Raw genomic sequence first — 12,627 nt, forward strand, 5'->3', positions numbered from 1 at the left:
TGTCTCTAACCCTACCCAGAAAGAGATGCCAAACAGTTTCAAAAAGGAAATGCCAAGATCATCAGCTTATTAGTAGATTGCATCTACACTAATCCTACCCCAAATTACATTTTCATGCCTCAACTTAATCAGTAATCTCCGTTTTGTTTCTGAAGCAAGCTGGTAAGAAAAACAGATTTCAAAATAAGTATTTGATAGACCACTAACCTTTACATTGGATTAGTGAAATTTTGCTTTTTTAAAGCTGCAAAGAGATTTGAAAATGGTTAGTAGCTGCAGAGGCTGCATTTTCTGGGGGATGTTTTTCTTCTTTGAGGGGTTCTGTTTTACTTTGCCTTTTTTTTTTTTAGGCTTTGGGTTTTCGGGGTTGGGTCTTTTTCAACTGTTTTTGTTTGAACAGCTTGACCACCAAAGTTGTCATTTCACTTTCACAAATCCTTACCAACTGTGGAGCTGTCTTCGAGTACTACATCCACATTTCTGTCTCTGTACTCAACCCTGAAGTCGAGCATTCGAGGCTGCCTTTCCACTATCTGTCTGGATGGCACTACGTGGCGGAACGCTGAGGATGAGGAAGGGGTGGAAGAAGCTGCTGCAGAATGAGCGGTGGGGCCAAACGCTGGCCCGTGTAGAGTCTCTCCACCGTACTCACTGAAACATAGGCACATAAGAAGGTTGAAACAGAACAGCTTGAGGTGTTGAAATAAAAGTTAGCAAAGAAAAACGAACGGTATTATACACTTACTATGGGAAGCACACACCCTGTGAATTACCTACACACTGCCATAGCTGGAAGTAGGGGTTTATTAACCATTAGAAAACGGCTTTTGCATCAGCAAAATTAACACTACAGGACTACAGGAGAACAGCTTAGGTGACAAACAGGCATTTAAGCCATTCTTTCAGTCTAAAGTGTATTATGCAATTAATATCAGAAATGTCTTGAGAAGCAGCATTATTTCCAGTTCCAGGAGTGCTGTGACCATATAAAAATTGACACCATGGCCAACAGCAGCTTTTGACATCACTGGGCTAGTATCCCATGGAAAGGGGAAGAAGAAACAAAGCCTTAAAATATTGCACATGCTTTGGTATTTTCCAATACCAAATTAGTGGAAAACAAGTCAGATAAGGTAAGTAAGTTAAGATAATGAGGAATACACTGTAAAAAAAAAATCCTTAGAAGTACATCAGTAAAGCAATGCTGATTTCAAGCTTATCTTTCTTTAAGTTCAAAATCCTTCAAGCCTCCTGGACATTCATATGAGGCTGTCTCCAAACTTGACTTGAGGATACATAGAGCGTTACAAATCAGAATAAATTGGGAAACCCTCACTATCCAGAAGCACTTAATCTTCCTCAGCAAACCTCTCCACAAGAAGCATGTAACTGAGAGTAGAAACAAAGGTAACAAAACACGAAATTTAAGGGATGCTGCTCCAGGCCAAAAATAACCTATGATGTAAAGAAATTAAATTTGAAAGACAAGGAACTTAATAGGGAAAGCCTAGAGCTTTGCCTTGTAGATGTTCTTATCAGGAAGATCATCTGTCCTGGGCAGATACAGGATATAATGAAGGAGAATGCAACTTAATAAAATGTAAACACTGAAAGAATGAAAGCCGAGAAAAGAGGAATTTAGGAAAGGCTGAGATGCAAGTTGTCCCATTTCCATTCTTAACCAGAACTTATCTGAAAAATGCATTCTGCCTTTCTTGAAGATACCATGAGATCTGTCAATGGAAATGCTTCTTATGGCAAGTCAAATCTGTCATCTAGTGGAGGCTTCAACTTGAAAAAGCATAAATGTGGATGGCATGCATGTCACAGGAGTGTTAAAGTTACACAGAGCTGCAGCAAATCCCATCATTGTGCCTTCCACATTTGAAAAAGAAAAATGTGCTATGCTTGTAAAACAAGGGGCTCCTTCACTTCTCACATCAGCAGGCTCAGAAGGATGGGTACCCAGCTACAAAGATCCACACTGAAAGACCTATGCTCAAAGGTCAAAGACCGACTTCAGAGGTCTAAAGAGTACAGGAAACAGTCTTATTTTCTGTCTTTAAAAAAGTATAAACATCAAGTGATACCTTACTGTCTTAAGCCTGATATCCAACTATGAGTTAGCTACTATAACCATTTTATTAAAAAACCTAAGGAACAATTAATTCTGATTCTCAGAACTTGATTTTTTTTTTTTTTAAACAGCACAACTGAATTATAAAACAAACCTTATTTTTTTCCCTTCAAAAAATTAACTTGAAACTTCAAGTCCATTTGTATTAATTCCATTTGATTCCACCACAGAAGACATCCTACATATCTGCCTGGCAACCTCTAATGGAACATAAAAAGCTTCACCTCAGTAAAGTGACCCTCATGTGAAAACCACTGGAAACTAGACTTCCAAGTCTCCCGAGCCTCCTTTTAAACACGTTCCATTGGAAGGAAAAAAAGAAAAAATATTTGGGACAAATTTGACTGTCTAATCATTGCTAAAAATTAATAATCCAGTACTGAAGAATGCTGTAAGCAGACACTGAATCAGCTTGTTTTCAAAGTCAGGCACAACCACTCCCCAGCCTCTTCCCTGAACAAACATTCCTAACATTCAGGTATTTTGAATATAAATGCTTTGAGGTCAGGACTTATTAACAGAGGTAGAAAGTGTGCTCAACACAACTGAGACTTGATCTCCAGTCCATAAATGAAAATCTGTTAACTTCACTGAGCAAATAAGGTTTTATCCTGAATCAAAAACTGACTCTTAATACCTTTAGTAAGTACTGAAAGAGGTGCCAAAACACCACTTCACCTACATTATGTACCTTTTTTCATCATTAAAATAAACTTTTTTAAATGGTACACTTAAACATAATTTTGCTGTCTCAAGTAGCTCAATTCCTATTCAGCTGTTTTCCAATTGCCTCATCAGGATGTAGAAGCTCATCCTTCAGTGACTTCAAGATATCCAGGCATCAGTATGCAAGCCAAAATTCAATACAAAAGCTGAAAAAAAAACAATTTTTTACCTATATATATATAATATATAGATATAGATATACAGACATACACACACAAATAGGAACATGTTTGGCAGGGGACAAAGGAGCAAGGAATATACATACCTTTAAAAATGCATAAGGAAAAAGATAATACTTGGCCAGGAACATTTTTGACCTTGCAATTTTTTTGATCTTTGCAGAAAAAAAAAACAAAACACCAAGCCCTGACTTTCAAGAAAGCATACCAAAATCCACACTTAATAAAGAGACAACTCTGCATAGAATGACCCAACAACTAATTAATTCAAAATTAAAAATACCTAATTGAGATAGGTGTTTGAGCTGGTTCTCCATCAGTATGGGAAAAACTGAACATTAAGCCACCTTTACCAGGAATTTACATTCTTTTAATGTAAACTCTTTTAATAGGAGAATTACATCTTAGGATTCAGAAACAAAAATGTAACTAACATACAGCATCATTCTCTATGTGTACCACTCCAGTCTTCTGTGCTTACCTTTGTAGAATGCCATTTTCTTGTGGTATCACACCATTTATAGCTGCCTGAAAAGAGAAAATTAATTTTGAGTCAGGCATACAGACCAACAAAAAATAGAACAGAGTAACTCCTGAGTGTCTTAAATAGTTATTAACTTGTTTTAAGATGTCAGAAAATGTTCTCCATTTGAATAATACATTCTTGGTAAACGATATTGACATTAAAGTACTTGCTTAAAATAAACACCATATCTAATTGAAAATGAACATGAACTGAAACTCAGACTCCTACCTGTGTGAGATGGGCTCTCCAGGTGGAATGCATGGGAATAAACTGCATGGTCCATGCTCAGTAAATCTAGCACTTTGTACGCTTGGTCCATACACACAGTGACCATACCGCTTTCAGATATGCTGAACTAACTGTGCATAGATCAAGGCAGCCAGACAGCACGCACACAGAAAATCTCATGTTTCCCAGAAGTATCAGGCCTGCCCAAACCTAGAAACCTGCACGGCTGCACATACACTGCATATTGCAAGCCTGATGTGTTCACAAAGTGCTGAAGTCAGCACAAACGGCAACTCGCCAGCGCACGTCTCCATCGCACCAACGCCTCCCAGAAAACCTGCTTCTAGCTCAGACACACAAATACCATCAAGCCTCTTAGGAGTCCTCATATGCTAGGGAATCATAGAAATTACTACCTCCAAAATTCAAACAATCTTCAGGTAGAAAAGGAAGTCTTTTTAAGTAAGGTTTATGCAGTTAAATATCACCCCATGCTGTCCAGATCATCAGAAATAAGCAAAATATTACTTGGAGGTGTTTCTGTACAAACCCGGCAAGCTGCACTCACATTTGGTCTCATTTGAAATTACAGAGGGGTTAACTATAAAAATATCCTAATGAATTCTCTCTCATATTAAAATGCATTATATTTTTTAATAGCCACAACATACTCTCATTGCAAGCTCAAAAGCCCCACTTCTGACCAGACTGCCTTCTCAGGCTGTTAGAGCATTGCTCCATTCTAGGCTGCAGAAAGTTCTCTTGCAGTTCCAGCACATCTGATGCTACAGAAGTTTGTATGAACTTGGAAATTATGTAAGTCAGGATGAAGGAAAAACTTGGAAAGCAAGTAAGGCTCTCTTCAAAGGTATTTAGACAACTTACTTCAGATTGCTTTATACCACAAAAAATACGTATTAAAATCACCTTGTTGCTAGGATTTTTCAGATTTGAGGGGCAGTGAAGGTGATATTATGTCACTACTATGATACTATGTGAGCTGGTGAAGATTTACACATCTTACTGCTCAGCTGTTCAAACTGCTCTGATTGCTTTAGAAGCCAGGGGAGTAAACACGTCAGAATTTTACTTAACTTGAGATTTTTAATCCTAGCTCAGCAGTGGGCAAATAAAGTGGAATAGCATGGGAAGGCAAGAGAGAGAAAGAATGAGTTAGAGAAAGGATTTTTTTTAATCTAGAGAAGAAAAAAAACAGACCTCGAAATACAAATTCTATTTCTGCTCTTTGATGATCATTATCACTATTGTATTCACAGCTACATATTTGTTAGGTTTAGCAGTGAGATTAACGAGAGTTTGTAGTATTCCACTAATCCCCATTTTCTGCTGTACCACCAGCAATTCATGCAGTTCTACTATCATAACTTGTAATATCACTAATACCTATTCTCCTATGTGAGATACACCTGACCTGTTGGCCAGTGCATCTGGTGAACAAGTGTCTGGTCCCTGATGAAAAGGGTAATGCTGACGTTTAGAAGCTCATAGAACTGGGACTCCAGGAGGACAAAGACAACTAAACAGCTGAACTGTGGACATTCATCATCTATCAACATCATTTTTCCAAATCAACATTAAAAAATGCAGCCTAAGAGCTTAATAAACACACACACACACACAAAAATCAATATTTAGATGCTATGCTTTCTTTTTCTCTGAATATACAAAGTTTAATTCTTACCATTTCCATTAATAGTTTACAGTCAAGAAGTATTACTGCTGAACTCAGCTAAGTAACTATGATATTGCAATAAGATTTATCATGTATTTCGAGACAAATATTGCATAAATAATAGCAAAAAAAAAAAAAAAAAGCAGTCAAGGAACAGGGTCACAGGTATCTGTAGGCTACAGCAGCTACCCATGAGGCTGCATCAAATTACAGTGAAAACAAACCTTCCTACCAGATCTGGTTTTAAATCAGTTTATCCACCATGCATGGCAATAATCAGTGGTTTCTTTATAACAACTCATCTCATTTATCATCACTGTGGTTTTTGCAGTTATACATAGCTCTTAATCATGTTAATCTAATAAACCTCCAGGAAAAAGTGGGAGGTTTTGTTTTGTTGGGATTTTTCTGGATTGGCTTCCCCGCTCCCCACCCCTCCACCACCCTTCTCAAAACCACCAGCAATGTACATTTCATCCCTGTCAATCAACAGGTAAAGCTGGTTGAAAGGCAAAAATATTATTTATTTTGTATCTGCAGGATTTGGAGAGCAAATACAGGGGGTTTATTGTACGACAGGACCAACACTAATAATGATTTGCTGGTGCAACAGAATTCTCTTCACTCAGCTATGAAGAAACATAGCACAGTGTGGCATTTCCACACTTTATCTGCCAAAACTCATGTCTCAGAATTAAATCAGCTCAACCTTCTCCTAAGCCTGCTGGAAGGGGTTAAACACAAAAGAGGCTCCAAGCTATTTTTTTTTAAACTGAGTTACTGACTTGTTCACATCCCCAGTTCTGTAAACTTGATGACATTTAAGGGGCACAACAGTAAGAAAAACAGCAGCAGCATTATGTACTTTTTTGATGGAAAGACCTCTGTTATCCACAGTGAAAAATCAAGAGTCTGAACACTGTTTGTTAAGCGAGATGGAAGACTAAAATTATGTAGATGGCAAATGGTAGCAGTGCACATGTAGATACTGCATAAATATTAAATATCCATGTTCTGACAAGACATTTGTAAGTAGACCCTGACAAGAAGAAAAAGGAACAACCATCTGCTTTAGAATTTCATAGGATGAAGGTTGTGACTATAAAAAAAAACCCAAGTTATTAATGCAAGATCTGTTCCAGGCTGTTCTTCCCTCTGTCAAAGAGGATCTAGTCTCTGTAGTTAAGCAAACATTCAAAGATACTAAATTCTACTGTCTTTTCAAACAGGGATCAATTGATCATGAACAAAACCAGACTGCGTGTCTAACAAACAGTAAAAGATGTATTACCCTTGCAACAATTTTAATAATGACTGCAGTAATCTATTCATGGGTTATTAAAATATAAAGATACCATGTTTAGCTCAGAAAATGTTTCAGTTCCCAATAAACTGCTGCTGAGAGTGCTACCAAGGAAGGTGCACTCCATGCTTAGGCTGTTCTCACACTGTATCACTGCTGGATACTGGGTACCAGAGCTTCAACGGGTGCTTTACCTGCTTTCATACTATCACTCAAGAGTGAAGCTCACCCTAAGTGGAAAATTATAGGGGGGTTATCTTTTTTTTTTCTCCAAAGCCAAAAATCTCAGGTGTGTCTCAGTGCTATCCATATACAAACTCTGCTGTGACAGTGTTCAAACTCAGAACAGAGAAATAGAATGAAGGACATTATTGCTTCAATGACAACAGTCAAACAACTACCAGACCCTAAACTTATTTTAGGAAATTATAAGCCACATTATTCTTTATTTTTACATTTTGTTTAGATATATCAGTCATATACCCTGGAATTGAAACCTTTAATTTAAGAATTTATTAAGCCCTGCATGACCTAATCTAATTGGACCTGCTTTTGACCAGAATAACATCCAGAAGTAACTTCCATCCTCAAGTTTTCTATGATTCCATCATCCAACAGTATAGGATTTATCAATAAACATTACTGAAACTCCTGTTCATTTTAATTAATTTTAATGAAGACAAGGATACATGATCTAATACTGCACCGATGAGTGCCAATTTCAAAAGGTCAAATAACAATACTTCTTTTGGGTGTTGGTTTCAGCAACAAGCTTCCAGTATCAAAATACATTAAATGAAACTTTGTTGTTTTCAGCAAACATAGGAAACAATGAAGCAACACGGTTAATAAAAGGTTACAAGAGTAATTAATAGTTTGGGCAACCCAGAAATTCTGCTGTATTCTACAAACAGACTGAAATTATTCAAGTGCCTGAAGAATGTTGTGAAGCAGACAGAAATGTAAAGCTTTTCCTCCAGGGAATATTAACTTCACTAGATTGATCAGTTCTGACTAAACCTGACTCTTTTATGAGTACAGGGAAAAACAAGAACCACCATTTCTTCGTGGTTCTTATGAAGCACCAATGTTGATGACTTCTCTCAAAACTCACAATTACAGTACTAACCATTTAAAAAGCAATGAAGCACATCTTAAAGTGACTCTCATCCCAGGGGAATGAGCATCCTATGAATAATTATGAACGTGGTATTTTAGATAGCACAAAACCTAAACTCCTGACTTTAAAATACTTGGTGGTTAACACAAGTTCAAAACCAGACTGGACTTGCCAATCACACTATTTAAAAGCAGAGGTCTACATATACTGATTTTACCCTTAAATGAGAGAGAGAACTCCTTTCTCCTCATGAACTACAGATGTGAAGTTTTATTTTCAGAGTTTAAAAGTGATGTTTAGATCTTAAGAGTTTAAAGCAGACCAAGGAAAAGCACAGTTAAAGGCTTTTGTAACAAGTGAGATAGGAGATCTTCCTCCATGGTCACCTCTTGTTTCTTCTCCTTCCCAACCTCTGTACCACACAATGGTTTTGGCTGCCAGATGCAGACCCTACCCTAGGTACAGATCCCTTTCAAACTTCCTATATTCAAACCTCTACCACAACTAAAAAGCAAGAGCCATCAGGCTCTGGCCCAATATCCATGAATTATGGATTCTCCTCAGTAAACAAATTGAGGATTTTAAATGAAATCTCAGGAAGCCCAACATAAGATCAACTTTCCAAAGCAGGGTATTAGAAAGCAACACCTCCAAGCAAAAGAAGAAAGGAAGTTCAAGCAGAATGATGCTGGAAGAACAACGCTTCCAGAAGAGAGATGTAAATACCATGCCTAAGTGGAAGCTGCATGATTTTTACTGAGATAAAGAACTGTTTCAGCTTAAAGCATCCACTACAAGTTTATGTATGAGTCATCTTACACAGAGTTCTAAAAACCTTACTTAGGTTTGACTGAATCCAGAAAGTAAAACCACTTCAGTCTACTTCATAAAGGTCATACAGAGCTTTACATTAGTTTAGCTAAAAATTGAGAAGGTTTATGTTAAACACACACAACTCAGGAATGAGACATGGGAACTGCCACAGCAGATTATTTAATCCAAAGATGTTCAATGAAACAGTATCAACTGATTCAGAAAGTCACAGGGAAATGCAATGGAGTAACTTGCTCATGGGGCATCATCTTTCAACCCTCTGATCTTCTAGAAGTCTGACACATTCAGATTTCTAGTAATTATAATTGGTTTGCTGTATTCTACTTCATGTAATAGCCTGATAACACACATATTTAATGATTTCTATAAAACTCAGGAAGAGCTTTCTTTGATGAAAGGGTTAATTTATCATGACTTTGAAAAAAACTAGACTGTTACCAAAAGCTACAACTCATAGATTTTAGTTTAAAATGTCTGCTAAGATACAGAAACAAAGGTCTGCATTTTGTCTTTCTTGCTTATTTTGCCTTTTCTACCTATTAGATATCTAATGTCTCCTTGATAAAAAAACAATTTCTCCCAAATCACAAATTCAGGAAGTTTATCCAACATTGCTTTCTACACTAGCAGAAACAATGAGGAAGGGGTGCAAGCAGCTTTTAGGGCTGTATTTTGAAATATAACCAAAAAATGGTTATTTCACACTGCAAAACTAATAGAAACGTATTTTAACATTTGACTGGCCCTTTCAGTATTTAACCTTAGTTTTGCTTCAGTCCAATTACACAAGTGAATGTAACACCAAAACCTACACACAAAATCTCACTGTAGTGGTGGAGATGATCAGACTCATCATGGACTGGTTTGGGTTGGAAAGGATCTTAAAGATCATGTAGTTTCAACCCCCCTGCATGAGCCAGGACACCTCCCACTAGACCAGGTTGCTCAAAGTCCCAATGATGGGCAAAACAAAAAGTATTGTGGTTTTCAATTCTGTAAAATAAAGAAATTGTAACTGTAATATTTTGGAAATGTCAGCCAGTATTCCTCTGTGCTATCAATTCATCTTGCTTGAAGATCACTCAAAATTATTTTAATCAGACAAATCAAACATTTTTTTACGCTAAGTGTGTAATGAAATATACAAAAAAGGCCCTCATAAGAAATCTAAACTACACTAGAAAAAATACTTCTTATATTTTGTATTTTATTACATATTTCCACAGCATTGAAAGGGTCATTTATACTACTCTGTTTACAACTGTCATCCCATGATAATTAATTCTACTCCTACTTTGGGCTAAGTGTTCTATCACCCTTGAAAAACAAGATTCTTACTCTAATTTTGTTGCTTTCACATGATAAATTGTATATCCTAAAGACTGAAAATCCATTATTTGCTTTGGTATTCAAACAAAATAAATGGATGATAAAAATCCAAATGCTTTGTACAACTGGGAGCTAAAAAAAAAAAAGGAGAAACAAAATCCAATATTGAACAAATTTTATCCATAGAGGAAAACCAATTAATTAAATTATAAGGGATAAAGGAAGGCATTAGTGGGACAAAAAAATGCATGAAAGGACCAAAAAAGCAAAAGTGATTCTTGAATTGCTTCCAAACTATAAATCTGCGTGACAAAGGAACATACTTTTCTATACAACAATAAAGCCAAACAGGAGAAGTGCAAAGATTTATTAGTTCCTTTTGAGCACAGAAGTATTTCTTACAATGCAACTAACTTGCAGGGTTCTGCTGTATGCATATATTTCAGTAATCACAGTAAATAATGGTCTCCTAATCACTTTCTTTTTGATGAACACGAATTTAGGCTTTTCTTTTCAACAGAACTGATAATAATGCCAGATGTAGATGTGTCAAAATACTTATTCTGACCTGCTGAACCTGTGATTTCAGGAAACTGGACAAAAAATAAGACTATGCATAGACTTTTCTTGAGATCAGTTTGCAACAACAACAAAAGTGGAAAACCTGGGGATAAACAGGAGAAGTTTTACTAACTGACGCAGACAAAACCATGCTGCAAGTATTAGCCAAATACTGCAATCAGTCTGGATTAATAAAACCAAGGTTTACTGAAGCCAGCTGCAATACAATCACTTCCCTCTGCCCCAATATCTCAAGAGTGTATTAGGAGATTCCCAAGCAGAGGAACACTGCTTCTGTGCAGCTTTATGCAACTATCATCAACTTTATGCAACCCTGCTATTCTAAACAAGAAATTCCATAAAACGTTCTGCAGAAACACCAAGTATTTTAGACCAGAAGCTTTTTACAAAAAAGCCACACTATCACCTTTCTACATTCACAGCTACTTTGCTTTAACACGTAATGACTGCTATGAGTTTAAGTTATAAAAAAATACTACTTGGTCTAGGTTTTTTAATGAATGCAATAATATTTAAATAAAAAAAATTACTAATTATGCCCCAGTAGTAACAGAAGCAACCTCTACCTTTGTTATCTTTGGCAGGCTTTCCAAGGCAAAGAAGTGAGTCAGCTTTTTCCTGTAGCTTGTGTTCTACTTGCTGGCATTTCCCCAGCTTTGCAAGTCTCAAAGTATTTCCAAGTGCTAGACGTGAAGTTACACCCACAAAGTTTTTACAGAATGCCAACATTTGTCCCCATCGTGGTTAAAATTTAACCAAAAGCTGTAATTGAACTACAATGAAATGTCTTCTATGCATTCTGCTTTATTTCAGCTTGCTTTCTTTACAACTAATATACTTCATGAAAAGCTGCAAAACAATAGAATTGCTAATAAAGCAAAAAATTAACATTTCATCAAAAATGCCACATGAATATATTCATACAGATGATTCACTTCATCAGCAAGAGAGCACGCGTTGAAATACTTTACAATTAGCACTCTAGATGTGGTTTCCCATTTCTCCCTACTTCTTTGGTGGCTTCAGCAAACTTCTTCCTGTAGTTCCTACAACATGCCGAAATCCACTAGGAAGCCTTTCAACAGTTAGATATACTTCTATAATCCTGGGGGAAAAAAAAAACCACACTTCGCACAGTTCAATTTTATACTGTCACTGTATAATTCCACAAACAAAGTGCAACCTTAATAACAAATTCCTAACTGGATGTATTTTCCTAGTGCTATGAAAATTAGTAACATGAACAGATTTATAAGAAGCTTATGGATCAGTATCTATCCAAGTTGAAACTATATTTCAGCAGGAATAAAGGAAAAAAACCTATTCTGAACTATCCACTCAAACCACTCTCATATAGAAAGGGAGAGGAGTACACCATGATGTGTCTGCTACTTTCTGACACACATATATAGTTATCTTGGCCCCAGTCATTAACTTCACAACTTCTTACACTATCACTGCTTCACCTTCTAACTTCACAGAAAGGAATGCTTATGCTTGATATCAAAACATACCTTGTTTCTCCTCAAAACACCAAGCTAGACAGAGGGAGAGTCAGATCAAACAAAGGCTATGCCTCAAAAAATACCTGCATGCCAAACTCCCACGTCTATCCCTCTCTTAATTATTTTATGTAAATTTGACATCACTAGAAAGTATCAGTTGGGGATAGCTACCCCACAACAGCACACTTTTCGTTCCATCTTAAAAATAAATAAATCACTCTTTGCTATAACATAGTAGATCTTATCAAAAAGATAGATCAGGGATGAAATCTCAGGACAAAAGATAATTCAAGAAGTACTGCCTACAGAGTAAGGCCCCTTAATTGAAAAGGTGTCATAACATTAAGCATCTTACCTGACAGGTTTCAAACTAACCTAGCCATAGTCAGCAAACTGCCTAATCACTAATCCATAATAAAAGAATAATTATGCAACTTTTCACTTGGGAGTTTGGAAACCAGAAGG

General features: G+C 36.6%; 1 protein-coding gene across 2 annotated transcripts in view; it reads right to left on the reverse strand.

The window, feature by feature from the left end:
* Positions 1 to 12,627, reverse strand: part of FAF1 (Fas associated factor 1) — a 164,238-nt gene that overhangs the window by 125,006 nt on the left and 26,605 nt on the right. For both annotated transcript variants that reach the window (XM_051625410.1, XM_051625409.1), the window contains exons 3-4: positions 3,524 to 3,570; positions 443 to 651 (exon numbers count right to left, since the gene is read on the reverse strand). In XM_051625410.1, coding sequence (XP_051481370.1) covers positions 443 to 651; positions 3,524 to 3,570 — 256 coding nt within the window. The remainder of the gene's footprint in view (positions 1 to 442; positions 652 to 3,523; positions 3,571 to 12,627) is intronic.

This window comes from Apus apus, chromosome 7, assembly GCF_020740795.1.
Source record: "Apus apus isolate bApuApu2 chromosome 7, bApuApu2.pri.cur, whole genome shotgun sequence".
NCBI classification, from domain to species: Eukaryota; Metazoa; Chordata; class Aves; order Apodiformes; family Apodidae; genus Apus; species Apus apus.